General features: G+C 58.9%; 1 protein-coding gene across 3 annotated transcripts in view; it reads left to right on the top strand.

Moving 5' to 3' along the window:
• The window catches only part of NFIX (nuclear factor I/X (CCAAT-binding transcription factor)), a 68,780-nt gene that overhangs the window by 32,796 nt on the left and 8,766 nt on the right, over nt 1-27,218 (top strand). For 2 of the 3 annotated variants that reach the window (XM_010855453.1, XM_010855452.1), the window contains 6 exons: nt 14,523-14,585; nt 14,939-15,013; nt 15,401-15,521; nt 16,595-16,731; nt 19,653-19,775; nt 22,014-22,189. In XM_010855453.1, the coding sequence (XP_010853755.1) occupies nt 14,523-14,585; nt 14,939-15,013; nt 15,401-15,521; nt 16,595-16,731; nt 19,653-19,775; nt 22,014-22,189 (695 nt within the window). The remainder of the gene's footprint in view (nt 1-14,522; nt 14,586-14,938; nt 15,014-15,400; nt 15,522-16,594; nt 16,732-19,652; nt 19,776-22,013; nt 22,190-27,218) is intronic. The other variant, XM_010855454.1, reaches the window with a different exon arrangement.

Below are 27,218 nucleotides of genomic sequence, written 5' to 3'. Positions count from 1 at the left end.
GGGGTGGGGGTGGGGCATAAGCTAGAAGCAGTAGCGTCTTAGAGTCCTGTGGGTTAGGGTAAGAGTGTCAAGAAGCCGTCATTTGGCAGCCCACTGTGGGGTATTTCCAGGTGGCGCTAGTGGTAAAGAACCTGCCTGCCAATGCGGGAGACCTGGGTTTGATCCCTGGGTCAGGAAGGTCCCCTAGAAGAGGGCAGAGCAACCCCCTCCAGTATTCTTGCCTGGAGAATCCCATGGACAGAGGAACCTGGTGGGCCTCAGTTCATAGGGTCGCGCAGAGTTGGACACGGCTGAACCAACTCAGCATGCGTGCGCTCTGGGTGAGAGACTCCTGCGTGTGCATGCTGTTAGGCCTGCCTGGTTGTGGCCCAGCTAGGGGCAGGGGGCGCCATCTCACCAGTTAGAAGGTCATCTGGGCCGCAGGGTTCCTGGGGAGGGTGGCCTCGCACCCTCCCCGCCGAGGCCCCATCCACACTACCTGGAAGCCTGGGCCTCTCTGCCCCACCTCCCACTTTTTTCCTTTTTCCCTTTTAGCAGCTTATAAACATCCTTCTTCCATCTTTTTGGCTCTGCTCCCAGAAGGGGGCTGTTCAGGGTTCCTGGAGGGCCAGGGAGAGAGGCAGGGTTCCTGGGCCAGAGGGAAGAAGGGCTGCTGGAACTGGGTCCCCCCACCCCAACCAGGACAGCTACAGGTGACCCCAGGAACAGGGGAGGGGTTTGACCTGGGCTGGGGTTTAGCTAGGGACACCTAAACTCTTGCTTCTCTGGCGCCCCCAAACAGGAGGGTGGTCTGATGGCTAGAGCTGTGCAGGACTTTTGCTGGCCTCTGGGGGCTGAGCAGGGCATCTTCCCAGGGGTCTGCACCCAGGCAAGTCCCCATCTCTCCTGTGGGCTTCACCTCCAGCAATGTAGAACTCAGCCTTCTTTCAGGTCCTGGGTATGACCTCTGGCTCCTGACTTTTAAGGAATGAAAGCTCTGAGCTTTCACTTTACCTGTCCATGGGCTCCCCCCACTGCTATACTTCCTAACACCCCAATGCTTTATTAAACCATTGCTGAGCCCGAGTAGCCCTAGACCTCCTCTGGCCAGATAGGTAAGATAGGGAGACTATCTCAGGAGAAAGAACCAGACCCGAGACACTTGGGAAGCCAAGCACTCTGGGACTTAAGCCCCAAGGGAGAGAGGTAAGGCGAAGTCCTGGTAGTAAATACACAGACTGTGGTTATCAACAGATGCCCAAGAACAGTGGGTTCCACCACTGCCCTTGGGGGCGCTTGGCCATGGGGAGGCATTTGGGGCTGTTCCAGCTGAGGCAGCATGATGCTCCTGGCACCTAGGAGGCGGAGGCCAGAGACACCTCCTGCTGTTGCACAGGATGGCTCCACCCAAGAAGGGTCCATGGGGTGGGGGTTGAGAACCCTGGTCTGGAGTTTGGCTCTCTAAAAAGATGTAGGTACTCACTCTTCCTGAGCCGTTCTGCCCCACCCCTGTCCTGCCCCTCACCATTTGCATCCGCTCATCTCCCTCCTCCACCGTCAGGATTCACACATCCACATGTGTGCATACAGGCACACACGCTCGCACTCCCGGGATTCAACACATTCGGCTTTTCACATGCTCTCGAACACGCAGAAAAATCTGGGAAGTCTGTCCCACGCTTAATTGAATTAAAGGACTGGGGTTTGGCAGGACATGGTGTATCTGAGCTGCAGCGTCTTCTAGCCGATTTGGTGCCATACAGGACAGTCCAGGGTCCCTGCGATTCCAGCTGCTGCTGCTCCTCTCCCCTCTCCTTCCCCCACTTCCTCGCCTGGGGAGGGCAAGGTCAGCAACACCTTACTCCTCTTCCCATCTGTCACTGCCTTGCCTTCCACTGCTGTTGGTGGGGGGCTGGGGCCTCCAGTAGAACAGGTACCCCCTCAGCATGAAGCCAGGGCACTGTCTGGAGCACCAGGATCTAGCCAGTCCCTCCTTCCAGGATTTCTGCTGCCGGGGGCCTGGGGTGGGAGCTGGAGAGGGCTGCTGGGTGGAAACTTCTTGGCCAAGTGTAAAGCCGCCAAGTTCTGCCTGAAAAGTCTGAGGCTTGCATCCCTGCTGAGCGGCTTGGAGCCTGCGTGGGCAGGGTCAGGGTGCCCATGGTGGGCACACCCTGAGTGACACACAGGACAGCCACCCCTCAGGTCCCCTGTCCAACTTGGGCTGTTAGAGGGGCTGGGGGCGGCAGGTGTGCTGCGGAGCAAAGAGATGCTCTTTACTTTCTCTCCCTCCCCACCCCTCTGCTGTCTCTCCATTGGCAGCTCCCCTTCATGAGCCCACTCTGGCCCCTCCGTGCGGATCAAATGGAGTGACTTCAGGCGCTGCCTCTCCTCTGAGGGCAACCCCAGCACCAGAGCCCAGCCTTTGCTTTGAGGAAGACCTGCAGGAGCCACCCTTTCCTAGAGCCCAAGGGCATTGGAAATCGCCCATATCTGGAATGGGCACACAGGACACCCTGGGGCCTCGCTGTGGGCAAGAGGCACCTGGTCAGTCAGCCTGTACCTCCTGGGGCACCATCTTCTAGCACGAATCACCTCCTTTGCTCATCCCTTGGTGGAGGTCCGGCTGTGTGCAGAATCTGTCCCCCGGACCCCACAGTTAAAGAGCAGCCTGGACAAGATGCTAATGTCTGGCATCAGGGTCATCCAGGGGCCCATTGGAGGAGCCCAGCCTTGCCCCACATGTGTGACCCTTGGTGCTTGGGCAAGGCAGAGGGTAGGGAGCAGCCCTTCCCCATCTGCTGGGCTGTTGCGCTGGCTGGGAGGAGGACTGGGGGGACAGGGAAGTAGCTGGGCCCAGTACGGGGGCCCTGAGAAGCGATCTGCGCTGCCCAGGGTCAGGGGGGAGGGGGCGGGCGGGCCTCACCTCGGCTAACCTCCCTGCGGAACAAAGGGGCCTTTCTCCACGCCTGCCCAGGAGGGTGTGCCTGCCCGACTGCTGCCACCGCTGCCGAGAGTGCTGGCCTGTGCTGAGTTTTTTTTTTTTTTTTCTTCCCGACTTTTCTCCATTTCTATCCCTCTTTTTGGTTTCTGATCTCTGACTTTTAGTCTCCATTTTTAACTTCTTGAGAGAGCTGGAAAGAAAAAAAAAAAAAGGAAGGAACCTTCCTCTCCAAACGTTTATCAGGCGCAGAGGCAGGTCTGTGTTGCCAAAAGGTGGGGGCGTCGTGGGCGTGTTGGGAACACTCCAGGGGTCACGCAGCCGCAGACTAGCCCACATCCAGGGCAGCCCCACGCTGGGGGAGGCAGGCCGGGGCTCTGAGCGGCGTCGGCGGCTCAGAGGGGGCCTGAGCTCACTGGATTACCCCTCCCAGCCGTGCACCTGGTAGGCCCCCCTCCACCTCCCGCTTCTCCTCACTAGCCCATTCCCCGGCCCCCTTGCATCCGGCCCCCGCACTGCAAGCTGTTCCTAATCAATGAGCACGGGAAGTTCGGCCCTCCTATCTCATCACGGGATGTGCTTGGCAGCGGCCGCAACCAGAGCTGCCGCCTCGGGCCGCACAACACGGGGTCCGAGGGGCCCGAGTGCGGCCGCGTCCTCCTGGTGCCAGCTCGGACCTTGCAGTTGTGCAAGGGGTTCCCCGGCCCCTGCGGCCCGGGGCAGACCGCGCGCAAGTTCGCCGCCGCCTCCGCGCCGGCCGCAGCCTGCAGAGGGCAGCTAGCGTTAACTCGCTGTGCCACCTAGCTGCCGAGTCGGGGAGTGCAGTACACCGCTCTCCGGGGGTGCAGATCGCTGAGCCCCAAAGCCCTGGGAAGTCCCTTTCGGTACTTCAGAGCCTTGTGAGTGGGGAATTTGGCACCTGCCAGGCTTGTAGGAAATGGCAACCCATTCCAGTGTTCTTAGATGGAGAATCCTAGGGATGGTGGAGCCTGGTGGGCTGCCGTCTATGGGGTCGCACAGAGTCGGACACGACTGAAGTGACTTAGTAGCAGCAGCAGCAAGCTTGTAGGATCGGTATCATTTTGTCCCCTTAGCGGCTTGAATTGTCCCAGCCCTGAGTCTGGGGAGCTGCCTCTCACACCAGCCTCCATACTCGGTGCAGAAAATGCCCCTCCGCTGTTCTTTAGTATCCCCGCCGTCCCTAAAATATAGTCCCAGAAGCTGGCCCCTTTACCCCATCAGTAGCTCCCTACGTGTGCTTGGCGCTCTATAGTGCATAAAACCTTCCCGCTTCCTTCACTGTAAAAATTCCTGCCCACGTCTCCCCGTGCCCTCTGAGGCAAGCCTGGGATAGTGTTGCACAGAGGAGAGGAGGCCCAGGAGACACACTGGGGGCCTAATAACAGCAGGTCTAGAATTTGGACCCCAGGCTCCTGATTCCAAGCCCAGGGCTCCTTCCAGCAGCCAGAGAGGTCTCAGCCTTCAGGGAGGTCACCCACCTGCCCATCCATTCAACCCTGCCTGGGACCTCAGGGCTCCGAGTTGGAGGTTGGCAAATTCACAAATTCCTCATGTTTTGCCTGGGCAGCTCTGGACGGTGGCTGCCTTTAAAGGCCTCCAGGGTGGGGAGGCCTGTGAGAGCACTCCTCTGCCCTTCCCTTCTCAGGGAAACTCTTGTTCCTTCCTGTGGTCAGTCCAGAACTCGGGCATGGAGGCCAGTGTGTCCAGCCCTGCATCCAGACCCAGTTGGGTTTTACAGGAGTATTAGCTGTTTTAGGTGTTCTCAATCAGTTCCTTGGGTATGTGTGTCGAGGTTTGGGTCTTCAGGAAAGATGTGCTCTCAGGAGAGGCGAGGGGCCAGCTAGTTGTCTCCTGGATGGTCCGTGTGCTCCTCTGTCCATGGGATTCTCCAGGCAAGCATTCTGGCGTGGCTGGCCAACCCCTCCTCCAGGGATCTTCCCAACCCAGGGATTGAACCCACGTATCCTGCACTAGCAGGCGGGTTCCTTACGCTGAGCCACCTGGAAAACCCAGACGGTCTATGTAGTTGGAACGATTAGAGGGTTTCTTTGAGTCTTCCACTCAAATTACACTTTCAGGTGTGGGGGAGAGTGTAATGAGCAAAACACTGAGAGACCTTGGACTCAAGGGCCTGATGGTCTGGTGGGGCACTCCAAGTCAGAAATCCCTAACCTGGAAGACCCGGTGGTCAGTTTCTTAGGTCTCTCATGCTGTCCAAAATCAGAGTCCAAGTCTGACTCCCCCACACAAGGCAAGCCCCTGCAAGAGGAGCATCCTCCAGGGTTGCCAGCCTGGGTACTGGGTGCTCTTAGGAGGCTGAGGAAGCTAGAGAACCTGAGGGTGGGAAACAGGTGGCCTCTGTCTGCTTCTGCTTCCCAGAGGAGAACAGAAGTAGGTGGGCTCTTCTCCAGGCCCCCAAGGTCCCCGGATGGATTCTCCCAATGAAAGGGGCAGTGGGAGGCAGGGCGGGACAGGATTCTGCTCACAGTTAGAGAGATAGGGAACACGGAAGGCAGGGAGGCCAGGGGCACTGATGCTCCCCGATTTCCACCATCCTCTGGCCTACCCAGCTGCCTCTCCAACACTCGAAGAGGCTCCAAGTGCGGAGGCCTCCCCTGCCCAGGTCTGAAAGTGGGTTTCCTAGTCCTGGGGAGTTGATCTTCCCATTTTCTTTTCCTGGTCAGGTATTCCTTCTCTTCATCTCCTCCTTTACCCAGAACATTGTGAGGGTGGGTGGGTAGGGCTTCTGGGCCTGGAGTCTCCCCAGCCCCTCACTTTGTCCAGCACCCTAAGACAGATGCCGGTAGCTAGTGCAGACCAGGCTGTTGTGTTCATGAAGCCACTCCTGAGTAATTCTAGGAAAATGTTCTCCCCTTTTGTTTTTGTTTTTTAATGTATCATTTCCTCCTTTGCTTCCTCTTTCTCTCTCTGCTTTTCCCTCTTTTCCCTGCCTCTTCTCTAACCTTCTATTTCTCTGATTTTTTTGGGGGGAGGGGGCCACATTTCATGCAGAATCTTAGTTCCCCAACCAGGGATTGAACCTGTGCCCCCTGAAGTGGAAGCACAGAGTCTTAACCACTGGATTGCCAGAGAATCCCCTCTGATTCTTTCTATAGCAGACTTCTTTCTTTGAACTACTTGGCTTTGACTGATTTTCTGTCTTGGTCCCTCCCTCTCTGTCTGTTAGTTTTAATTTTGTCTTTTTGTCTGTTTCTTGCTCTTGGCTCCACTGCCTCCTTCCCTTACATTCCTGCTTGTCTCAGAAATGTCCCTCAGGTGACCTCCAGAGCCTTTGCCTCCCCTTTCTCATCCCTAGTTGGCATTAGCAGCCAGAGTACTCTGTCCCTTTACAAATAATTAGACCAAGGGCAAGTGTATTGGGGGGTTGGGGGAGAAGGTGACGCCTGGCCCTGGGAGGTAGGGACACTATTAATAGTCCTAAGAGCAGCTGGGGGTGGGGGTGGCTGTCTGGCCGGGCCGGGCCGGGGCAGCTCGAAGGGCCAGAAAGGGCAGCACTGGAAATAGAGTGGCCGGGGCGGGGGAGCCGCTCTGCGGGCCCCTGACCTGGACACGGCCCCTCTGCCGCGGCCCTGCCTTCTCTTGGTGTGGAGGGCATTCTCCACTATCAGTTTTTATCCATCAGGTTGGCGAGGGAGGAGAAGCCTCAGGGCCGGGGGGCCACTTTTCTGGGCCCCCAGCATCACATGACGCCTGGCCCCAGGCCCTCTCAGAAATGTTGGCTCCTGCTGCCGGCTGAGTCGTGGCACCAGCCTGTGCTGCCAGGAGAGGCACCCGGCCGCTTGTGTGGCCACGCCTGTGCCCCGGTGTCCTCAGCTCCCCGTATACCCAGCGCCCAGCTAGTGTGGGCAGGGCTTTGCGCTCAGCATCCTCAGCATCCTGGGGCACAAGTCTCTCTCTGCCTCCCTGTTAGCCTTGCCGTCTCCTGGCAATCCCTGGCCCTGCCTCTCCCTGACTGTTTCCAATGTGGTATCTGCCCTGGGACTGTGGCCATTGTATTCGGGGAGAGATGTACGCGTAGAAGACATTCTGCTCTGCCCTTTATTTCCCAAGAAGGCTCCCTGCCCCTCTTTGCAGAGGGTAATGGGCCAAGTCTTGAGGGAGCTCCTCTGCTCACTGGCCAGTGGTCTCTAGGGTGAGATACCAAGAACCATCATGTCGAGTGCACGCAATGTATCATAAAGAGTACCAACTCCAGTGGGAGGGGAGCTGTGGGTTAGCCACAGCGTCCCCACCAAGTTGGCATTTGAGCTGAGCCCAGACAGAGTAGAGTTTTAGCTGAGGGAGGTGAAGGGAATCGGTGATCGCACTGGAAAGACAGCTGACGTTCAGGGAACACCTACTGTGAGCCAGGCCCCGGACCGAGCACCTCGTACCCATTTTCTCACTTATTCCTCAGGCAGGAAAACCAGGGGGCAGGCGGCATCTCCATTTTACAGATGAGGAGACAGTTCAGAACTTGGCCAGGACCACTGGGCCCGTAGGTTCCAGAGCATGGATGTGAATTCGGGGGAGCCCCGCTCCACCTGGTGGGCTGCCCTCCTCCTCCCTCCATTTCCCCTTGCCCTTGGTGTGCCCCCCTTTCCCCTCTGTCCTGCAGAAGGATACCTCCCTGGATGGGAGTGGGGTGCCCTCAGGGTGGCCTGAGGTGGAGGGCTCAGGGTGGAGGCAGAGGCAGGCCTGGGACCAAGGGCTCCTGCCTGCCTTTGTCTCACCCCAGGTCTCTCCCTTTGCGGTAGGGGCTGTCTCACTTTCATTCCCTCCATCAACCTACTGGGTGCTTCGCTCTGCACTGGGGTGTCCCTCCTCTCTCCTTTGCTGCACATTCTCTGTCATGCCTGGGGGAGGAGCAGCTGGGCACCCAGGTCCCCCATGCTCCAGTGCCCAGGCCCGATCTCTAGCTCTCCCTGGGCTGGGCGCAGAGCTGACAGTTTCCCCTGGCAGGTGCAGGTCAGAGAACTCTGTGCAGCTCACGCCAGGGAGCAGCCTCACAGGCTTGGAGCCGCCTGCCTGAGCCCAGCCTTCAGATCCACTCTGCTACTCCTCTGGGCACCACATAAGCCCCTGGACTTGCCTTCTCCTCCCTTCCCCCAGTTCCCCTGCCAGGCCATGAGCCCTGCTGTAGCCAGACTCGGCCCTTGCTCCCTAGGGGACCCCCGATAGCAGCTGTGGAGGCAGGGTGGGTTGAGGGGGAAAAGCAGTGCCATCGGGGTCAGAGATGAGAGCCGAGTGTTCCGTTTTGAGTCTACTGGTCCCGGCCTGCCAGATCCCTGTGGCCTGACCTGCTGTCCCCACCCCCACCCCCAATGGCCTTCCTTGAACCTAGGCCCCAGGGGCAGCTGGGGCGGATCTAGACCACGTGTGTGTCGAGGCTGTAACTTGGTCTCTTTCTCTTTCTTGTCTCTTGTCTCTTCCTCCCCTCAACAGGTGACCCGAGTCAAAAGCTTGAGCCCCTTTGGCTCCATGAGGGAAGGGGAAATGAGAGAAGAGAGCAGGGTGATGGGGCAGGGGGTAGGGACATGTCTCCCTGCCTTGCCCCTGCCCACACCCCCACCCACAGCTGCAGAGCTGTGCTTCCTGCTCAGGCTTTTTTCTCCAACCATGTGGGGTCTAGGATGACAGAGGAGAGGAAACCCCAGGAGGGCCCCAGGTCCTGTGAGCATACACGCTGGCTCATGGAGGTGGTGGAGGGAAATGGGGGGAAGATTGAAAAGCTCCCGGGCCCGGCCTGGTCGAGCCCAGCCTCCTCTGTCCTCTGGCTGCCCTGCATTCCCAAGGACTTCCTCGGTCTCAAGTCTTCTGTTTGCAGAGACAGGGAGAACCCCTCTGTGACCCGTTCCCCTAGCCCCCCATCCATCTGCTTCTCCCCTCCTCAGGGTGTCTCAGATTCTCGGACTTGGGTTTCAGGAGACACAATAGTTACATTCTCCAGCTCTGATTGCTGCAGGCCAGGCCTCGGCTCCCCTTGAGATTGGGTTTCTCCTGCCCTGGATGCTCCTCAGTTGCAAAGAGAGGGTGTGTGTGTGTGTGTGTGCGCGTGTGTGTGTGTGTGTGTGTGTGTGCATGCGTGCGTGCGTGCAGGAGGGCGGGGGGAGGAGGTGTGCCACACTGGGCAGGGCAAGGGATCAGCTCCAGAATTGGTCCTTGAGATGGCACCCCCAGAACAGAGCATACTCTTGCCTGCTTCTCCAACCTCAGGCCTGGGAAGAGCTGGGGGAGGGGAAGGGCAGGCATGCCCAGAGGGCTGGCCTCTCCCTGCCCACCCTCAAAGGCCAGTGGTCTGGATAAAGCCAAAGGAGGTTCCTCTTAGCAGTGAGCGTCCTGACCACCGCTCTTAATACACCAACTCACCCCATCCCTGCTGGACAGCATCAAGTGGTTGGTGGCATCTCTGGGTGTGTGTGTGTGTGTGTGTCTGGATGTAGAGCAAATGTGCGCCCTAGTACATACATGTGCCTGGGTACGCATGTGTCAGTGCGGTTGTGCCTGCATGCCCCTCTCAGCCCCCCCAAAAAATGCACTCAGTCTGTGATGTGCGTGGGGGCAGCCAACCGGTGAATTACATGTGGCCTGTTTCTCGGAGAGAAGTTGTTTGGGGCGGGCGCCGAGGCGGAGCGTGTGCTGCAGTGAGCAGGAATCCCTCCCTCACCTAGTGGGAGCCATAAATATCTCCCTGTCTATGGCTGGGAGTATATATATTAAAAACATGCTGTCAGTTGGAGTTTATGTGTGATTCTGGGCTCCTTCTGGCTGCTGGAGCTTCCCCTCTTACAGCTCTGATGAAGAGGCAGAGGCCTCTCCGAAGCACACACGTGTGCACACGCACACACTTGTGCAAACAGGCAGGACGGGGAGAGGAAAGGGGCCCAAAGAGAGGGAAAGCGAAGGAGAAGGAAGGACAGAGAGAGGGGCATGGAGCCAAGACAGAGCAAAATGAGACCAGAAATAGGATTCCAGAGGGAAAGGCGAGGAGCTGAAGAAAGGAAGTCGAGGGCTTTAATAACTAAGCAGAGGTAGAGGATGAACAGAGCTGCGGGTGAGAAGAATGGTATTTCAGGGCTTAGGGCTGTTCCAGGAGACACAGAAGAACCCTGAGGAAGAGAGGGTCCCATGCTGCCAACCTCTGGCTGAGCCTGGCCTAGGTCGGGGTGCTGCACGAGGCCTCCAGGCTACAAGCGCCGACCGGGGGTTGGGGGTGACTGAAGCCGTGAGGGGATGAAGGCAGAGCAGCCTGGGACCTGAGCACCAATCCCATTTCAGAGCCTAGCTCTGCAGAACCCACTTGGTCCCACACCTAGGAAGAGCCCAGATTCGTCACCTACCCCCACGCAGTCCTGCCTTCTGCCCCAGGGTGTGGACTGCATGAGTACCCCGGTCCCTAGGGGAAGACAGGAAGCAGAGCCTGCGCTCACACACATGCAACGTGAGCCAGCCTGAACACACCCCTCGCCACCCTGGTGGCTTCAAGGACAAGCGGCAGCCTCCAAAATTCTCTTCATCCCCTAAGCCTGGACCAGGCAGAGGCCTGACGCCTGCACGCCCAGGCAGCCATCCTCAGACACAGTGGCTGGACTTGGTTTTGAGGAAGCTGTGTGTGATGGCTGAGTGGAAAGAAGCTTAGAGCCCAGGAGGCACTGTCTGGCCCTGGGCACCAGGATGCGGGAACATGTCACCTCAGGACTGAACGGAGCTTGTGGTGCTTCTGGCCCCTCCATCCCCTCTCCAGTCTCTCCAGAAAGTCAAGGCAGCCTTTGTCCCTGAAGAGAGTTGTAGGCCTGGGGGGCTGGGGTTCAGTCAGGGTGGCCCCAAGCTGGGAGTGGGTGGTTAGGGTCCCTACTGCTTCGGTCTACCAGGCTGGAGAGAAAGCCAAGGCCGGAAATGTTGCCAGGGGACGTGGCCCTGGAAGGCTGGGGAAGCCGAGTGACAGCCTCGGGGGCGTGGGCCGGGCGGGAGAGGATAAAGGATGGAGCCGGGCACCTGCCCGCCTGGTGCCAGCCAACATTTTCTCTGCCCGTCCACCGGCCCACAGGCCACCAGCTGGCCCATTGTCCCCAGTGAGAAAGCAGACACTGGAGGGGGGCTCCCGTGTGGCAGGAGCTTACTCATGCACGCCCGCCTCGTAGGGACTGCCAGGGGACAGCCACCACGCGCTGGGTTGGGGCGAGGGGAGAAGGGGGGTGGCCAGGGGAGGCGCCCTCATGGCGCAGCAGTCAGGGCTCCTCCTGTGCTGTTGGCAGGGGGCAGTGCTCGGGGCCTGCGAACAGGAGATAAAGAGTTCAGGCAGAGGGTTTTCTCTCACTAACCGTGGATTTGTGTGTTTGTTCAGCTGGTGGCTCTGATAAGCCCCATTCTGTGAGATAAAAGCCAAGCAACCATGAGGCGGGGCCTGGGGAGGGGTGTCATAAAGGGGCCTGCCTTTCTGTGTCCCAAGGCCTGGGGTTACTCCCTCCCTTCCCCAGGGAGCCTCGACAGGGAAGGGGGTCAGGCACTGGGGTGTCATGCTCCTTGGGGTGCCAGCCTGGGGTCGAGCTCCTGGTCCCTAGGGGCTGTCCAGAGCAGGCCCGAGCCCCAGGGCACAGCTCCCCAGAGTGCCCATGGCTACAGGAAGCTGGCCTGGTGGGCTCTTGCCTCTGGGTTGGGGGGCATCTCCTCGCCCTCCCCAGGAGCCTGTCCACCACCGGCCCAGTGCCCCTCCCCAACCCCCGTGTGCCCACGGTGTACCTCCAAGCTGACTGAGTGGACAAGGGCCTGCCCCCGTCTCTCCCCTTACTGTCCTCGGAGGCCCCTGTCACCTCATGGGGGCAGGGGTCTACGCGGTAAAATAACTGAGGCTCTGGGTCTGGGTCTGGCCTGAGGAGGGGCCTCAGCAACACTGCGTGGCTCACGGGCGGGCCGCAGCCTCTTGCCTCTCGGCCCTTTTCGCTCTGCACGGGCCAGGAGGCGTAGGGGGGCCGCCTGAGCAGGACAGCGGAGCCCCAGCCCCAGCTGCCCCGCTGGCCGGGCCAGCGCCCCTGCCCTCGAGCCCGGGTCCAGGTTTCCAGCGTCTCTGCCTTTTGTCCCGGAGCCGGGCCGCGCTCTCCGGGGGCGGGCGGCAGTGCGGGGCGCCGGCGGGGCCGCCAGCCGTAAGATGGCTGCCAAGGGCTAAGATGGCTGCCAGCAGCGCCCGGAGCACCGCCTGCAGGCGCGTGGCAGCGGGCCTCGCGCGCCGGTCCCCGCTCCTGCCTGCTCCCTTACACGGCGCTAATGGTAATAACAGCAGTAACGTTTCAGGGCAGCGTCCTGGTTCAGAAGGATTTCCTGTCTGTCGCGCTCTCCTGGAGCCCCATTTGTCTCTGCCTCTATCGCTGGCCCACCTCCATCTCTTTGTCGGGTTCTCTCGTCTTTCTGTCCCCGGGCCGGGTGTGCGCATGCGCGTGGCTTTCTGTCTCCACCTGGCCACGTTTGAAGGGCTGAGACCACTCTTAATTGGATGGCCTCCTACCATCCCCCCTACTCCACTGTCCCTGGCCTGGAGGGCTCTGTGCGGACCGAGTTGGTCCTGGGACAAGTAGGGCAAAGCCTTTGCAGCAAAGCCTTGACCGTGTGCCCCTCCCTGGGCTCCACACGCGGGTCTTGCAGCTGTGCTTTCTGAGCTGTGAATCTGGGAAAGGACGGCCCTGAGAGACATTAGGCTCGGGGCACTGGTCCATGGAGGCCCTAAGGTGGGCCACCTACTGCCTCAGCCCCTTGCCTGCTCCCTCCTGGACCAGCTGGGGCTTGAATCAGACCCAGAGAGTCAGAAACAGGCTGAGAAGAGAGCAACAAGAAAATTCACATGCAGAGAGAGGCTGCCCTTCCCTGGGGCGTGGGAGGAAGTCCCACGGGCTCTCTCCAGAGCAGAGTGCCACCACGACAAAGAAGTGGCCTGGGATGGAATTTGCCATCCCTGAAAACACTGCTAGGGTGGGTGCAAAGGAAGTTATGGAAGGACACGCCCCAAACACAAGGGTGTGAGGGGTCCTGTTAGCTTATAAACTTCCATTTTCTTGATTTGTGACAGGATTCATTATTATCATTTGGAATTTTTAAAAAGTAGAGGCTGGCTAAAAAGGTACTTCCCTGATGGTCCAGTGGTTGAGTCCGCCTTCTAATGCAGGGGATGCGGGTTGGATCCCCGGCTGGGGAACTAAGATCCCACATGATGCCAGGAAACTTAACTTCATATGCTGCAACAAAGGTTCCACGTGCCGCAACCAAGACCCAACACAGCAAAATAAATGCATAAAAAAAAAAAAATTAAGTGAAACAAGATAAAGGATGGGGGAAATGGGGCCTGAAACCATCCTGGGGGCAGCCTGTCTTTTTCCCACTGGCCACATGGATGCAAGAGGCCAGGAACTTGGCTGAGGCATCATAGGGCCTTAGCTCTGAGAAGGCCCCAACACCTGGAGCTCTTCCTTCTTTCCCAAGTGGCTGCAGGATCCCCCCACTTCTATTTCTTGGGCCCACATCACTCTTCAGGAACCTCCTTGCTATTCACTCCCCAATGTGAGCGGTTTGACCGCAAGGTTGGTAGAGGATGGCCTCCGTGGCGAGCGGGCCGGTTGTGGGGTGGCGGGTGAGACCCGGGAGGCAGGGTTGCTCCAAAGAGTGGAGCGAAGCCCTGGCCAATGGGCCCAGTTTTCCGAGGCCACCCCATGTGGTCCCCCCGTGAGCAGCTGATCCTTTGCTGAATGCCTGCCTTTCTCCTGCCCCACAACCTGCCCTGGCCCCCCTCCGCCACCCTCTCGCCAGCTGTCGTGCCCAGGCAAGCATTCTGGAGGTCCCCGTTGTGCCCCTGGCACACAAAGCTTCGAGGACCTGGGGGGCAGGGGCGGGGGGCTTTCCCAAGCTCAGCAAAATATTCACACACACACTCCACCCTGCCCCCAGTCCTCTGTGAGCTCCCACCGCACAATGGGCCCTTGTCTCAGGGCTCCCTCCGAGCAGCTGTGGCACTGGGGCATGAGACAGCCCAGACAGGCTGGCACAGAGCGGGCGACAGCATCAAGGCAGATCTCCCCCCTCCGTGTTGCCAGGCACTGCCTGTATGCATAAAGGTGAGGTGGGGGTGGCGCAGGCAGGCAGCATTGGCTCTAATTAATGAAGGGAGGGAAAGGGCTGCTCCCTCTGGAGCTTGAGTGGGGTAGAAAACGGGGGACCCCTTGGGTCCAACCCAGCTGTGCAAAGGGACAGTCAGGGCTTCTCTCCTGGGCGCCTTCTTGCCCTGACTCTCGGCCAGGGCTGTTCACTCATGGGCTGCTCACCCCCAGGGCACTTCAGGCAGTGTTTGGAAACTGGTTTTTGGTTGTCACAACTGGGGTGCTACTGGCATCTAGTGGGAGGGGGCCAGAGATGCTGCCCAGCACCCTGCAGTCTGCAGGGTGGCCTCACCACAGCAGCAGCTATTCTTTTTCTCCTGGCCTCCCTGGGCTGCTCAGGAAGGGAGGGGGAGAGAAGGTGTCCATAGGGCTGGAGGGCAGCTGCTTGCCTGGTGAGCGTAGGGCACTTGGTCTTGACCCATCCCCACCCTTTCTGTCTCCTGCAGAATCCGGACAATCAGATAGTTCAAACCAGCAAGGAGATGCGGACATCAAACCACTGCCCAACGGTCAGTGCCCCCTGCCCTCCTGCCTGAACCCAGCCTCCCTGGCCTGCTGTGTCCACCACATCCCCCAACCTGTACCCTTCTCTGCCCTCCCGGGCCAGGGTGGGCCTGCCCCTGCCAACCCCTTCACTCAGCTGTCCCTTGACTGAACAGAGGCTGCTGTTCCATGGGGGAGGGCACTCATGGGGGCATACTTCACATCCATGGAGATCTGAGGACCCCTGAAGGCCAGCCTGGGGCTGGAACACGGGTCATGGGATGGAACAAGCTGAGGGTGGGGAGGGATCGGGAGAGATAGGCAGACAGCCCCTCCTGGCCGTGCCTTGACTTGCTCACCTGCCCTTTTCCCTCCTCAGGGCATTTAAGTTTCCAGGACTGTTTTGTGACTTCCGGGGTCTGGAATGTGACGGAGCTGGTGAGAGTATCACAGAGTGAGTCCTTCCTTCTTCTGGGCCAGGGTCCGCAGGGATGGGGGTGAGGAGGTGGGACTTGGACCCCATGGAGCCCTGCCATTGATGGGGTCTCAGGTGGGGATGGGCAGGCAGACTTCCTGGGACACTCTTGGCCTCATTGGCACCGGGCTGGGTGGGATGGAGGCATTGGAGAGCCAGAGTGGAGAGCCCCACCTCTGACCTCCACTGCTTTGGAGGAAAAAAAAAATCATAACCAAGGAATCTTCCCAACAAGCTTCAGCCAGGCGGAGGTTTCCTCAGCAGCCTTCACAGTGAACTCACCCCAGGGCTTCCAGGGAGCTGCTCCCGGCAATGAAACAGCTGCCCATGCTTTCCAGACCTCATCCCACTCTCCCTTCTTACCAGCTCCTGTTGCAACAGCATCAGGGCCCAACTTCTCGCTGGCAGACCTGGAGAGTCCCAGCTACTACAATATCAACCAGGTGGCCCTGGGGCGGCGGTCCATCACCTCCCCTCCCTCCACCAGGTGAGTCCCACGCCCCAGCCTCCCCTCAGCCCCCGAGATGCCTCAGGTGCTCTGGGCAGCATGCTTCAGCACACCACCCCCTGTTGAGGGCATTGGCTCCAGAGCCAGGGCCTGCTCTGCTGCCCACCCCCTGAGCTTTGCACTGGCCTCAGGGACACAAGCTCAAGCGAGGCCATGGCTCTGCCAGGAAGGTGCTCCCTGTGGGGACTGGGGAAGGCCTCTCTCTGGGGGGTGTGACCTTTGAACCCAGACAAAGGGGGGCTGGTACAGGCCTGGGGTGGGCGCTCCAGGCAGAGAGCACCCTCCATCCCAACTGAGGCTGGGCAGGCCGGCAGGATTATCCCACAGTGGGCTTCACAGGCCAGAGGGGTCAAGCAACAGATGCTGGGGATGTGTGTTCTAGAAAGACTTCTAGAAGCAGTGTTCGTGGGCAGGACAGTCAGTTCAAGGCTCTCCCACTCAGGCTGGAAGGCCTGAGTCAGGTGGGGGATCGGCCTGAGAGGAAGGAGTGGAGTTGAGAGCCATTTGGGAGGTAGGCACAGTGGACCCTGGTCAGGGCCAGTCATGCAGGACAGGGTGCGATCCTGTCCCTTTAAAAAAAAATGAGCATTTTGGTTCATTGTGAGGTTCAAGTATTCATTTTGATATGTTAGAATATTACATTAAAATGTTATGATATTTCTGTAGTTAATCGTATTTTAATATAAAATAACACAGTATCACAATGACTGAGTTTTGCGTCACCCCCTGGTGTTTTGCCCCTGGCCAGCGCCTCACTCACCTCCTCTGGCCGTGGGAGCTGATGGGAAGTAGAAGGCGGCTGAGGAGGCAGCTGAGGGCTTGGCCCGCTTCTTGCGCTTGGGTAGCTGGGTAGATGACGGCGGATGGTCCTGTGGGCTGAGAAGGGGCTGTCAGTCTGACCTGGGTGGAGGGCACACAGCAAGTGCTCTGAGATGCTGCTGACAGCGGGCGCCCACTCACCACACAGAGGCCATCAGTGCAGGCTTCCTGGGTCCGGGTCCCAGTCTGGCCACTCGCCTGAGGCCCACCTGACCCCTGTCCTCCTTCCCCAGCACCACCAAGCGCCCTAAGTCCATCGATGACAGTGAGATGGAGAGCCCTGTCGACGACGTCTTCTATCCTGGCACAGGCCGCTCCCCGGCAGCTGGCAGCAGCCAGTCCAGCGGTTGGCCCAACGATGTGGATGCAGGTATGGGCGCCGCCGCGAGGCCCGACCTGGAGCGCAGGCGGCGTGCAGCCTCGTCTCCCCCTCAGTTTCCCTGGCGAGCCTCCCGTGGTGCTTCCTGCTGCCAGTGGCACCGCCTGTCCTCCCCCAGCCCGCTCTTCCAGCGGGCACAGGCCTGGAGAGCAGAGGCGAGCGGGCAGGTTGTCACGCGTGGGCAGTAGGGCCCACCGGTGTTGTGGAAGGAAAGCCCTGGCCCTGAGCCTCTGGTGCCCTGCAAGGCGGGCATGGCTTCCCCTTCAGAGCCTCCTCATCCTCCTCCTCCTCTTGGTTTTTCTTCAGGGAGGTTGCCCCCACTCTACCATCTTCATGGTTTAAGGTAGTTTCTCAGACTGGGCGTTCTTGAACATTCCAGCATTGTCTGTGGTGGGGCCATCTTGTGCCCTGTGGAGTGTTGGAGCGGCAGCCCTGGCCTCTGCCCACTAGATGCCAGTAGCAAACCTCCTTACTAGGTGTGATGGCCAGAAAGGTCTCTGGACATGGCTGTGTCCTGGTGGGGGCAGAATCTTCCTGAGTTGAGAACCCCTGGTCTAAGGAGGGGCCCAGCTTCACAGAGAGGAGCAGAGCCTAGAAGCAAGTGAGCAGAACTGTTGTCAGGCCTCTCGATCCTTTCACCAGCCCCTTCCTGGTGAGAGGAGGGGCTCACCAGGGGGGCTCTCCTGTTTTGACAGGTGGTGTGGGCACGCCTGGAGAGCCCAAGTGGAGTAGAGGGAGAGAGGGAGGGGTATGTGTGTGTTTGTGTGTGTGTGGTGCACAGGTGTGTGTCAGGAGGCTGCCTGCAGAATGCTTCTGCCTGACACGTTGTTGGTGCAGCCTATGTGTAGCTTCCGGGTACAGGGGTCTTGGGGCCAGCTAGCGCAGACCTCTGTATGGGATGTGTCCGTTGTGGTTAGGCCTGGGGATGGAGGCCTTGCTGTGTGGTGCAGGAAGATGAGTGCCGACCTGATAGTCTTTTCCTTGGTATCTTCCAGATGTTGCCAGGCCAGGAAGGGCCAAGCAGATGGGCAGGGGCCAGGGCTGGGGGGAAGGCGAGACCGAAGGGCCAGGAGGAGCATCCTCTCCCCTGCTGCCCTGGCTGCAGCCTCTGGCCTTCGCTCTCTGCACCCTGGGAGGAGGAGGCCTCAGCTCCAGGCCCCGGGCTGAGCCCCGCCCCTGCCGACCTTGCTCTGGGGGCCCCTCTCCGGGCGCCCTTGTGGCCAGCAGGGACCTGAGCCGGCAGGGCACAGATGTGGCCCTGGGGGAGCCTCTGGAGGGGCAGAGACAAGGGGTGGAGAGGCCCTGAAGAATCCCCAGCTGAAGTGCAGTCTTTCCTCAGGGACTGGTGTGCCTAGAGGGCCGTGTCCACTGCTGGCTCCTGAGGCGTGGGCCCCCGGGTCGCTCCACCCAGACCTGGCTCCCGGGAGCCTCCCCTCCCCAGCTCCGGCTCCCTCCTTTCCTGGCTGTCTGCTGCCGAGCCTGCCATTTCCGCTCCCGCCAGCAGTCCCTCCACGCATGGCCCCACGTCCTCCTGTGGCACCTCCGGCTCCCTTGCTTTTCCCCTCTTTTCTTCCATACTCACCCCCTCCTCCCACCAACACTGCGTTGTTTCCCTGTTCTGGGACAAATCGCCAATTAAGCAGCCCAGCTGCAGGACTGGGAACAGCTGGGGAGGTGCTGTGCGGCCAGGGGGACAGCTGTGCACAGCTGGTGGGGGCGCTCCCCGCCCCCCCCCCCCAGCATCGTGCCAGCTATCAGGTGGCACACAGCTGCTGCCAGATAACACCTCTGCTGGCGGCTAGGAGTGCGCCCTTCCCCCGCCTCTTCCCTCTGTGGTTAAGACAGCTCTTATTTCTCTCTTCTGCAGCACCCCCCACCCACCCCCAATACACACACCCCACCCAAACTGATTCGATTCGTGTTCCAAAGATGGCAGCTCTGGACACCTGCCCCGACCACACCTTGTCCTTCCAGGACAGGAGACTGGTTTCCCTGGGGGCCCTGGCCTGGGGGCCCTGCTTTGTCTTAGCGTGTTGGATGTCGAGCCCACTGGGCGCAGACATGATCTTGGTTGGCATCATCAGGCTGTTAGAGGTGAGCTCAAATGGGGCGCTCTCTGTGTCCCTGTCTCTTGGCAAATGCCACCTCCCTCTCCGGTCCTGGGAGAAGAACAAAGCCCAGGAATGACCCACCCTGACAGTCCGACCTCTGGGTGCCTGACCAAGGGCATCCTTTCCTGGCTCCTTCTCCCCCAGCTCCCACCCAGGCCCTCCAGCTTCCTCCCTGCTCCCTTGTCGGATTTTATTTCTCCACAGTGGTCCGAAGGGCCCATGGCTGTGCTTTCCCTTCCAGTAAGGAGTCCTGGCTTCTTCCTGGCAGAATGGGACCTGTAGCTTAGGACCCCCTGGAGTAGACCCCAGCCTGCCCCTCCTCAGGGGCCTCCTCACTCTTTTCTTTTTTTTCCTTTGGCTGAGATCTTAGTTTCCCCAGTGGAAGCACAGAGTCTTAGTCACTGGACCCCCAGGGAAGTTCCTGGTCCCTGACTCTGAAGCTGCTCTCCAGGGCTCCTCCCGCACACCTTCCCTGCCCTCTGGTCCTGCCTCCGCGCTTTGATTCTGTGCATCTTGGAGCTCACAATCTGTTTGTTGGGGGGCAAGATGGCCCCGCTTGCTCACGCCCTGCCCAGCGCACCAAAGGGGCTGATTTCCCTCACCTGTCAGCAGCGGATGGTCTGCACGCAGGGCCTGAGAAACAGGGCCTCGATCAGGCAGAGGAGGCTGGGGAGCCCTGAAGGGAAGGGGGCAGCCAGGAGGGGGCTGAGGAGAGAAGGAGTGAGCTGCTGGCTTCCCGCCTCCCCCGCTCCCTTCCTGGCCCAGCTAAACCTGCCCCGTGTTGCTGATTCCTCCCCTCAGGCCCGGCTTCTCTAAAGAAGTCAGGAAAGCTGGACTTCTGCAGTGCCCTCTCCTCTCAGGGCAGCTCCCCGCGCATGGCTTTCACTCACCACCCGCTGCCTGTGCTTGCTGGAGTCAGACCAGGTGAGAAATGGAGGGCCCGGAGGGGGGCAGTGGGGGTGGCAGAGGAGCCCTGCCTGAGGGGTAGCTGGCCAGGGAACCCAGCTCTCTGAACTGGCCGTGGTGTGGCATTGGGTGGGCGTGGGGACGGGCCCTCCCTCCACAGCAGCAGGCTGGCCTTTGGGCCTTCTCACTGTGTTCCCCCACACTCTCCCACTTGCCTCTCACACCCCATGTGCCAGGGTGCACACCTGCTTGTGCGCTGTGTATGCATGTGAGGATGTGTGTCTGCTTATGTTTGTGTGAGGATGCTATGTGCACACATTCGATGTATATGTGTTCGTGTGTTTGTGTGGACGTGTGCACACGTGTGTGCTGTGCATGTGTGCTGTGTGCACGCGTGTCTGCTGTGTGCACGTGTGTGCCGTGTGTGCACATGTGTGCTGTGCGTGCACACGCGACATGTGCACATGTATGTGCTGTGTGTGCTCACGTGCCATGTGCACATTTGTGTGCTGTGTGGCACAGGCCTGTCCTGAGGCCTTGGGCCCACTCCTCCCAGCTCTCCTTGCCTCCCGCCAGCTGTGGATGGGAGAGCACAGGCTTCTGTGTCTGCCCTCCTTCCAGTTCCTCTCTCTCAGTGCCCCAAAGTGCCCAGGGTCTGTTTTCCCTGGCACCAGCCCAGGTTACTCCAAGGGACCCTCACAAGGGCCCAAGCTCCCTGCTCGAGGCCTCCCCGCTCTTTTCCAGAAGTGAAGGACTAGGCCAAGGGGAAAGGAAAGGAGCCGGCGGCTGCCTGCCGGGGGCGGGGGGCGTGGGGGGACTCTCTGCTCCAGTCTGGCAGAGAGAGAGCTTGAGGGGAGGGTGCCGCCCGGTTCTGCAGGGGATGGAACCAGGTGGGGAACTGTGGGAGCCTCTTCCCTCTTAAGAGAGGTCTGGACTCTTTCTGAACACTGCCCTGTGTCTGCCCGCCACCTCCCGGGCCCTTGCGTAGGACACGGAGAACATGGAGGGTTACCCTCCTGGCTTCCTCCTCAGGGCCTCCTGGCTGGGAGCCAGCAGAGGGGCAGGGCGTGGTGGCTGTGGGGTGGGGGTGGGGAGCCCAGGCCCTCCGCACAGGCAGGGGAGGGCGGCAGGCCCCGCTTCACTCAGCTTTTATGAACTCCAGAGAGAAGCCAAGTTTCTTTAGGCCCCTAATGAAACCGAGAGCAAGAGCGAGCTGATTGGAAACAGACAGGATAGGGAGGACTTGGCTGGGGAAGGACTGGGGCCTGCTCCGGGGTGGGAGCCGTGCGTCCGAGGCAGTGTGTACGAGCCATGGGGCCCGAGCACAGAAGAATGTGACCTGGGGACCTGCAGCGAGGTGCACACCCAGCCTCATGCAGGACGTGTGTGTGCCCTGTGGAGCCCCCTCTCGCACTGGCACGGGGCCGGGTGTCTGTCCGGAGCCCCACCGAATGGTCTGCCTGCTCCCCAAGGCTCCCGCCCAGGCCCTGTGCCAGGGAGGGGTGTGTGAGGCACTGACCTTGGCGCAGAATGTCAGGAAGCACCTGAAATTTCAGTCACCAAAGTTTATAAATAATATTAAATGCAATGTTCTAAAAATTAAACAATTGCAAAAGATACATGATGAGAGAATATCAGTATTTTAAATAAAAGGACTGACCTTGTAATTGCATACCCCTGCCTCACCTCACGGGGCTTCCCAGGTGGCGCTAGCGGTAAAGAACCCACCTGCCAATGCAGGACGTAAGAGATGTGGGTTCAGTCCCTGAGTTGGGAAGATCCTGAGGAGGAGGACTTGGCAACCCACTCCAGTATTCTTGCCTGGAGAATCCCATGGACAGAGGAGCCTGGTGGGTTACAGTCCATGGGGTTGCAAAGATTCAGACACAGCTGAGCGACTCAGCACGCACACACGTCTCACCTCACCCTAACTCTGGCCCTGATTCCAATCAAACTTTATTTATAAAGAGAAGCAGCTGGTCTCTGGGCCATCCCTAGTTTTGCCAATTCAACTTTTTAAAATATCACATGCAAATATTATTTACTTTGATTTTACTGAGTGTTTTTGGCGCCATCTTACACAGTTTTACACTAGCAGTCAGCGCCTCACTCTCCCTACCCTGGTCCCTGCCCTGCTCCTGCCCCGTTCTCTGGACCCAAAGGGCTCTGACCTGCAGGTCTCCTCGTCTTCAGTGTCCCTCGCCACGGCCTTCTAGGCCCTGACGATGCCCTTTCCTTCCTGCTGCGTGCACGCAGGGAGCCCCCGGGCCACGGCGTCAGCGCTGCACTTCCCCTCCACATCCATCATCCAGCAGTCGAGCCCGTACTTCACGCACCCGACCATCCGCTACCACCACCACCACGGGCAGGACTCGCTGAAGGAGTTTGTGCAGTTTGTGTGCTCGGATGGCTCGGGCCAGGCCACCGGACAGGTGAGTCCAGAGGACCCCACGAGCCCCGCTACAGCTCATCTTTGCGTCTGTCTGTCTGTCTCAGGGCTCACGGGGAGAGGGCCCCAAAGCCGGGAGCCCACCTGGGGCTGGAGCAGCCAAGAGCTGGGACTACCGAACACCTCAGTCTTCTGGATCTGGGAGCAGGGCTCCATATGTCCGCCCGGGGCCTCTTCATCCCGGTCCAGACAGGACGGGGCAGTGGCTGGGCCCGCCTTGCTTGGGCTCTTTACCCTCCTCTGGTCTTTCCCCGTAGCAGGGGTGAACCAATGATCTGTCCAATCCGGGCCCAGACCCCTTAGCTCCTGACACCCCTCTTAAACCTCAGGGGTGCAAGGATTTGATAGGTTCTAGACCAAGGATTCCCACTGCTGACACCTGGGACTGTTCGTTCTCTGTGGTGTGGGAATGTCCTGTGCGCTCTGGGTGCTCAGCAGCATGCCTGGCCCCCACCCACTTGATGCCAGAGACAGCGCCCTCTGTCCAGCTGTGTTGGTCGTGACGTCTCCAGATTCAGTGTGCTCGGGGGCACCTTCCTCATCCCCAGTGAGAAGCCCTTGGGAGAGGGCAGGCTTCCTTCCACAGGCTGTGTCACGAGACTCCTGTTGGCGGGACTCTTAATGAGGGGCTCTCAGGTCAGTCACGGTTCTGGAATAGTCTTTCTGCTCCTCAGCCTGGGTGAGAGATGGCTCCCCATGGAGCTCTGAGGCTCACTGTCCTTCTCCATCAGCGAGCCCTAGAGCAGAGACACAGATCCACTGAGCAGAGAACTATTCCCGATGGCAATGAGCCAACCGTGACCCTTCAGTGGGACAGTGGTCCTTGTGTAGTTCCTGGGAGACCATTCCAGGTTGGGGCATGGTGATCTCTAGACCTCCGGGAATGTTCTGGAACTCCAGCAGCATGCTATAAGAAGGCCCAGCTGCTTGCCTCCCAGTTGGTCCAGCCTGGAACTGCACCGTGAGAGGTCAGGTGTGGTGGACACTCAAAGTGCCCTGGCAGGGAAAGGCATCCGGAACCCCGTGCCAGAAGCCGCCCCGGGAGGGGGCGGCCCTCAGCTGCTCAGCCTGATGCTGCCGCAGGGCGCTTGCGTAGTGCTGGCGGCTCGATGTGGGACAGGGCTGCAGCTCGGCCCCCTTGTTCTTGCTGTCCAGGGCAGAGGCCAGTCTTCTTCCCTCCCTCCTGCTCTTCTCCCCTTTTCTGCTTTTCTCATCTTTTTTTCCCCTCTGCCCTGCGAGGGTTTCTTTTGCTGGCTCTGCAGCTCCTTGGTATATGCAGAGTTTTGCCCACCTCTCTGGACAAGCTCTGTCCACTTGTAGGGGCATTGAGGGAAAAGTGGACACGATTTGCAACAGCTTCTGTGCTTCCTTCAGAGATGCCAGTGGAGTCTATGGGAGCTGCCAGCCTGTATCCCAGCCCCAGGGGTCGTGGATTCTGGAATCTGGATCAGAGAGGCTAGGAATCTTGCTGTTCCTGCTTCTCAGCTATGGGGGCATCTGGGGTTTCAATTGAAATATGACCCACCTGGGGAACCGACTTAGCCCAGAGAACCAAAGCTAACCCACAGGACCCTCAAGGGTGTGGATCAGTCCATCCCTGGGCATCCTGACAGCCCCTTGACTTGAGCACTCAAGATCAAGGGCTCAGGAAGTCCATGGCCATCCAGTGGTTATGACTCCGCGCTTTCATGGCCAAAGGCCTGGGTTCAGTACCTGGTCAAGGAACTAAGATCCTGCAAGCTGTGTGGCATGGCAAACAAAGAAAAGATCAAGGGCTCCTTGGCCTCCAAAGTTCTCTTCTCAAGGCAGGTGCTTGCTCTGAGTAGACCATTGACAAAAAGCTATTTATTGACAGGGGAGCAAACAGCCCCTCTGGTTAAAGAGAAAGTCTAGTTTGGCTGGAGAGCAGTCTCTATAGGTTTCCTCTGTGGCCTGTTGTGCCCGAGAGTTGGGTCTGGGGTGGAAGTCTGCAGTGAGCCTGCTCCTTGAGGTCTGGTTTCTGAGAGGAGACTAGAGATGGCACTGTGGAGTGGAGGAGGAGCCAGAGGCCCTGGGCTCTGCAGCTGACCTGGTGGCAGAGGGTGGGGGTACTGGACTGTGCTTGCACCACAGCCACCCCAGAGAGGTAGTTCTTAGTCACAGAGTGTGTGAGAGTGACTTGGATGTGACACACACGTGACTGGGCCTCATCTAAGTTTGACTCAGCAGCTCTGGTGTGGGGTGTAGAATCTGCATTTCTCCCTAGGTTCCCAGGTGACGCTGCTGCTTCTGGTCAGGGGACCCACTTCGAGAACCACTGATGTAGAGACTAGAGGAGTAAATTATAACTTCCTGAGAATCTGAAGTTATGAACCATCTTTGCAGAACATTACATGCATACCAAATTTTACAGTGTGCAGAATGGTTCCCAGGTACCTCTGAGACCCCAGTATAAGTCCCTGACTGAGAAAATCAGATCAGTAAAGACCAAGGCCAAGTGGAGATCCACTTAGGGCAGGGATCCCCAGCCTCTGGGCTATGAACCAGTACCTCCTGTCAGATCAGCAGTGGCATTAGGTTAGAAATAAAGTGCACAATACATGTAATGCACTTGAATCATCCCGAAACCATCCCCTTCTCCCCCAAGTCCGTGGACAATTTGTCTCCCACGAATCCAATCCTGGTGCCAAAAAGGTTGGGAACTGCTGATTATAAGACACGCCAAGGGCAGAAAGAGGGTGCCCAGTTAGCTGTATTTCTGGCATAGAGAAGAGACCGCCAAGTGAGCATGATAGAGAAGATCCAGGGACTGATGGGAGGCCATGGCTCTGAGAGGCACAAAGCCTGGTTCCAGTTCGGCCTCGCTCTCCAGTTGCAGAGTGGCCAGGCCCGCATCTTCATCTGTCAGATGAAAGGGAGGTGCTATCCCAGCTTCTAGTTTACTTCTAAGCTCTTAACTCACAAGGTCTTAAGGCACCACAAAGTCCCAAGATCTTGAGATTTTTTAAAACTTCAACTCGTACCCCAACCAGAGCGGAGACAGCCTAGCCTGGTTGGGACTTGCTTCTAGAATCTGAATGTTGTAAATCAGCAGCTTTCCATGTCTGGCCGTATCGGGCTAGGATTTGTTTTATCAGATGAGATTAGTGATTCAGATCCTCCTCGGGGGAGACAGGCTCTTGGGGAAGCAGAGGCCACCCTGTGGGAGCAGCAGCTGCCCAGAAAGCTGCCATGTCCCGGCCGCCCCCGGAGCCCAAGCTCAGGACAGCCTGGAGAGGAGTAAGGCTGTGATGGGTTGGGACCATTCTACTTCCTGTCCTGATGGAAGAGCAAGATAGGAACCAGATAGGCTGTGGAAATGAGGGAATGCAGTTGCCACTTCTGTGTCAGCCTCACCCTGCAGAGCTGGTGGCATGCTCTTGCTTGGAACCAACAGCCTGACCGGGGAGACAATGTTTTATGTCAGATGTCATTGTAGCTATGGAAGGTTTTGGGGCACTGGGGTGTCTGAACTCCTTTGGATTTGGGAAGAGGGTTGATAAGTCTCTGGGTCCATGGAATCAGACAGATGTGGCCATGAACTTCAGGCCTTTCCCATTGCAGCGTGGCTAGAACGTTTAACCATGAGGAGCCTCAGTTTCCTCTGTTGTGAACGGGGGAGAGTGGCGCTTCCCTTCTCCTAAGGGTTCGGGACCATCAGCCTGTGGACCACTGGGCCTTGGTCCTGGGGGTCCATAGGGTGGGCGTCAGGCAGCATCCTCAGCCTCCACACCCTCAAGTTGTGTCAACCAGAATGTCTCCAGATACCGTCAGTACCCCTGGGGGGCAGGCAGGAACAAGAACCACTACCTTAGAGGTGGTTGGAGGACTGGACAGCCTGGGTGAGGTGCCTGGTTCAGTGACAGGTGCTGAGCTGAAGAGCACTCTCTGCAGAGGGGAGGCCCCTTGGAGTCTCATGTTCATAGTCCAGGAGACATCAGTCAGGATCGAAGGATGACAGAGCTGGAGACAGAGTAGGGCTGGATTCTACAGGGTTTGCTAACAGGAGGAGGAGCTTGTGAACCTCCCATGGTTTTAAACCTGGGGGTGCTAGGAGGACAGAGGTTTGAGCCACAGGAGAGAGGCCAGTTTAGGAGGAAGAGTTTTGGCCTGGCCCCCGTGAGCCCAGGCTGAAGGTGGTCATAGTGAGCACTGCCTGGAGCAGCAGGAGGTACAAAGTCCAGGGAAGCTGTGTCTGCCAGGAGCCAGGGACCTCTGCCCCTCTCTGTGGGGCCGTCATGCCCTGAACCCCAGAGGCTGATGAACACAAGGCCACACGTGGGGCCTGGAGGAGGAAACTCAAGTTTAAGGCACAAGAGGGAGTAATGGACAAATTGTGGCTTTGGTAGCTGGTCCCAGCTTCTGGGGGAACTGGGGCTGCCAGCAATGGGATTTCCTCTTGGGCTGCTCTGTAGCAGATAGGCTAGCATCCACTGTCCTCAGGCACATGCCCTGGCTTCCCCCCGAGGCCATGACACGGGGCACGCGCTGGTGGGCCCATGGTCCTTGGTTGGGTCAGCTGATCCTACCCCAGGAGCCCACCCAGGGGAGGCACGTGTGTGTTTTGGGGGAGCACAGGGAGTAAGCTGGTGCATCTTTGCTGCCATAGGAGAAAGTCTTCAGAGTGTGACAGTTCAGAGCGCAGCTGCTTGTATAGTTAAATGGCAAGTTTTGGTACCTGAAACCTGTTCCCTGAGAAATAACAAACCACCCGTCGGACATCCCCCTTCCTCCCTCCCACCACTTCGAAAGAGGACTGCGGAAAAAAAAAAAAGAGAAACACTTGAGAGACCAAATAGAGGCCTCATGCCCTCACCAACCTGGCGCCCTGGAGGAGAACCCCACCCCGCATCTTCCGCCGGGAGCGCCACCGGCTCTCAGGAGCGAGCTGGCGTGTCCGCGCAGGGGAGCGTGTGTCTGTGTGTGATGTGCCTTCATGCGTCACTCTATTTATGTTGTTCGCAGCCCAACGGTAGCGGCCAGGGCAAAGTCCC

The sequence above is a fragment of the Bison bison genome, unplaced genomic scaffold (assembly GCF_000754665.1).
Source record: "Bison bison bison isolate TAMUID 2011002044 unplaced genomic scaffold, Bison_UMD1.0 scf7180017864365, whole genome shotgun sequence".
Taxonomy (NCBI): Eukaryota; Metazoa; Chordata; class Mammalia; order Artiodactyla; family Bovidae; genus Bison; species Bison bison.
Note: the sequence above shows the minus strand (reverse complement) of the source record. Positions and strands in the feature narration are given on the sequence as shown.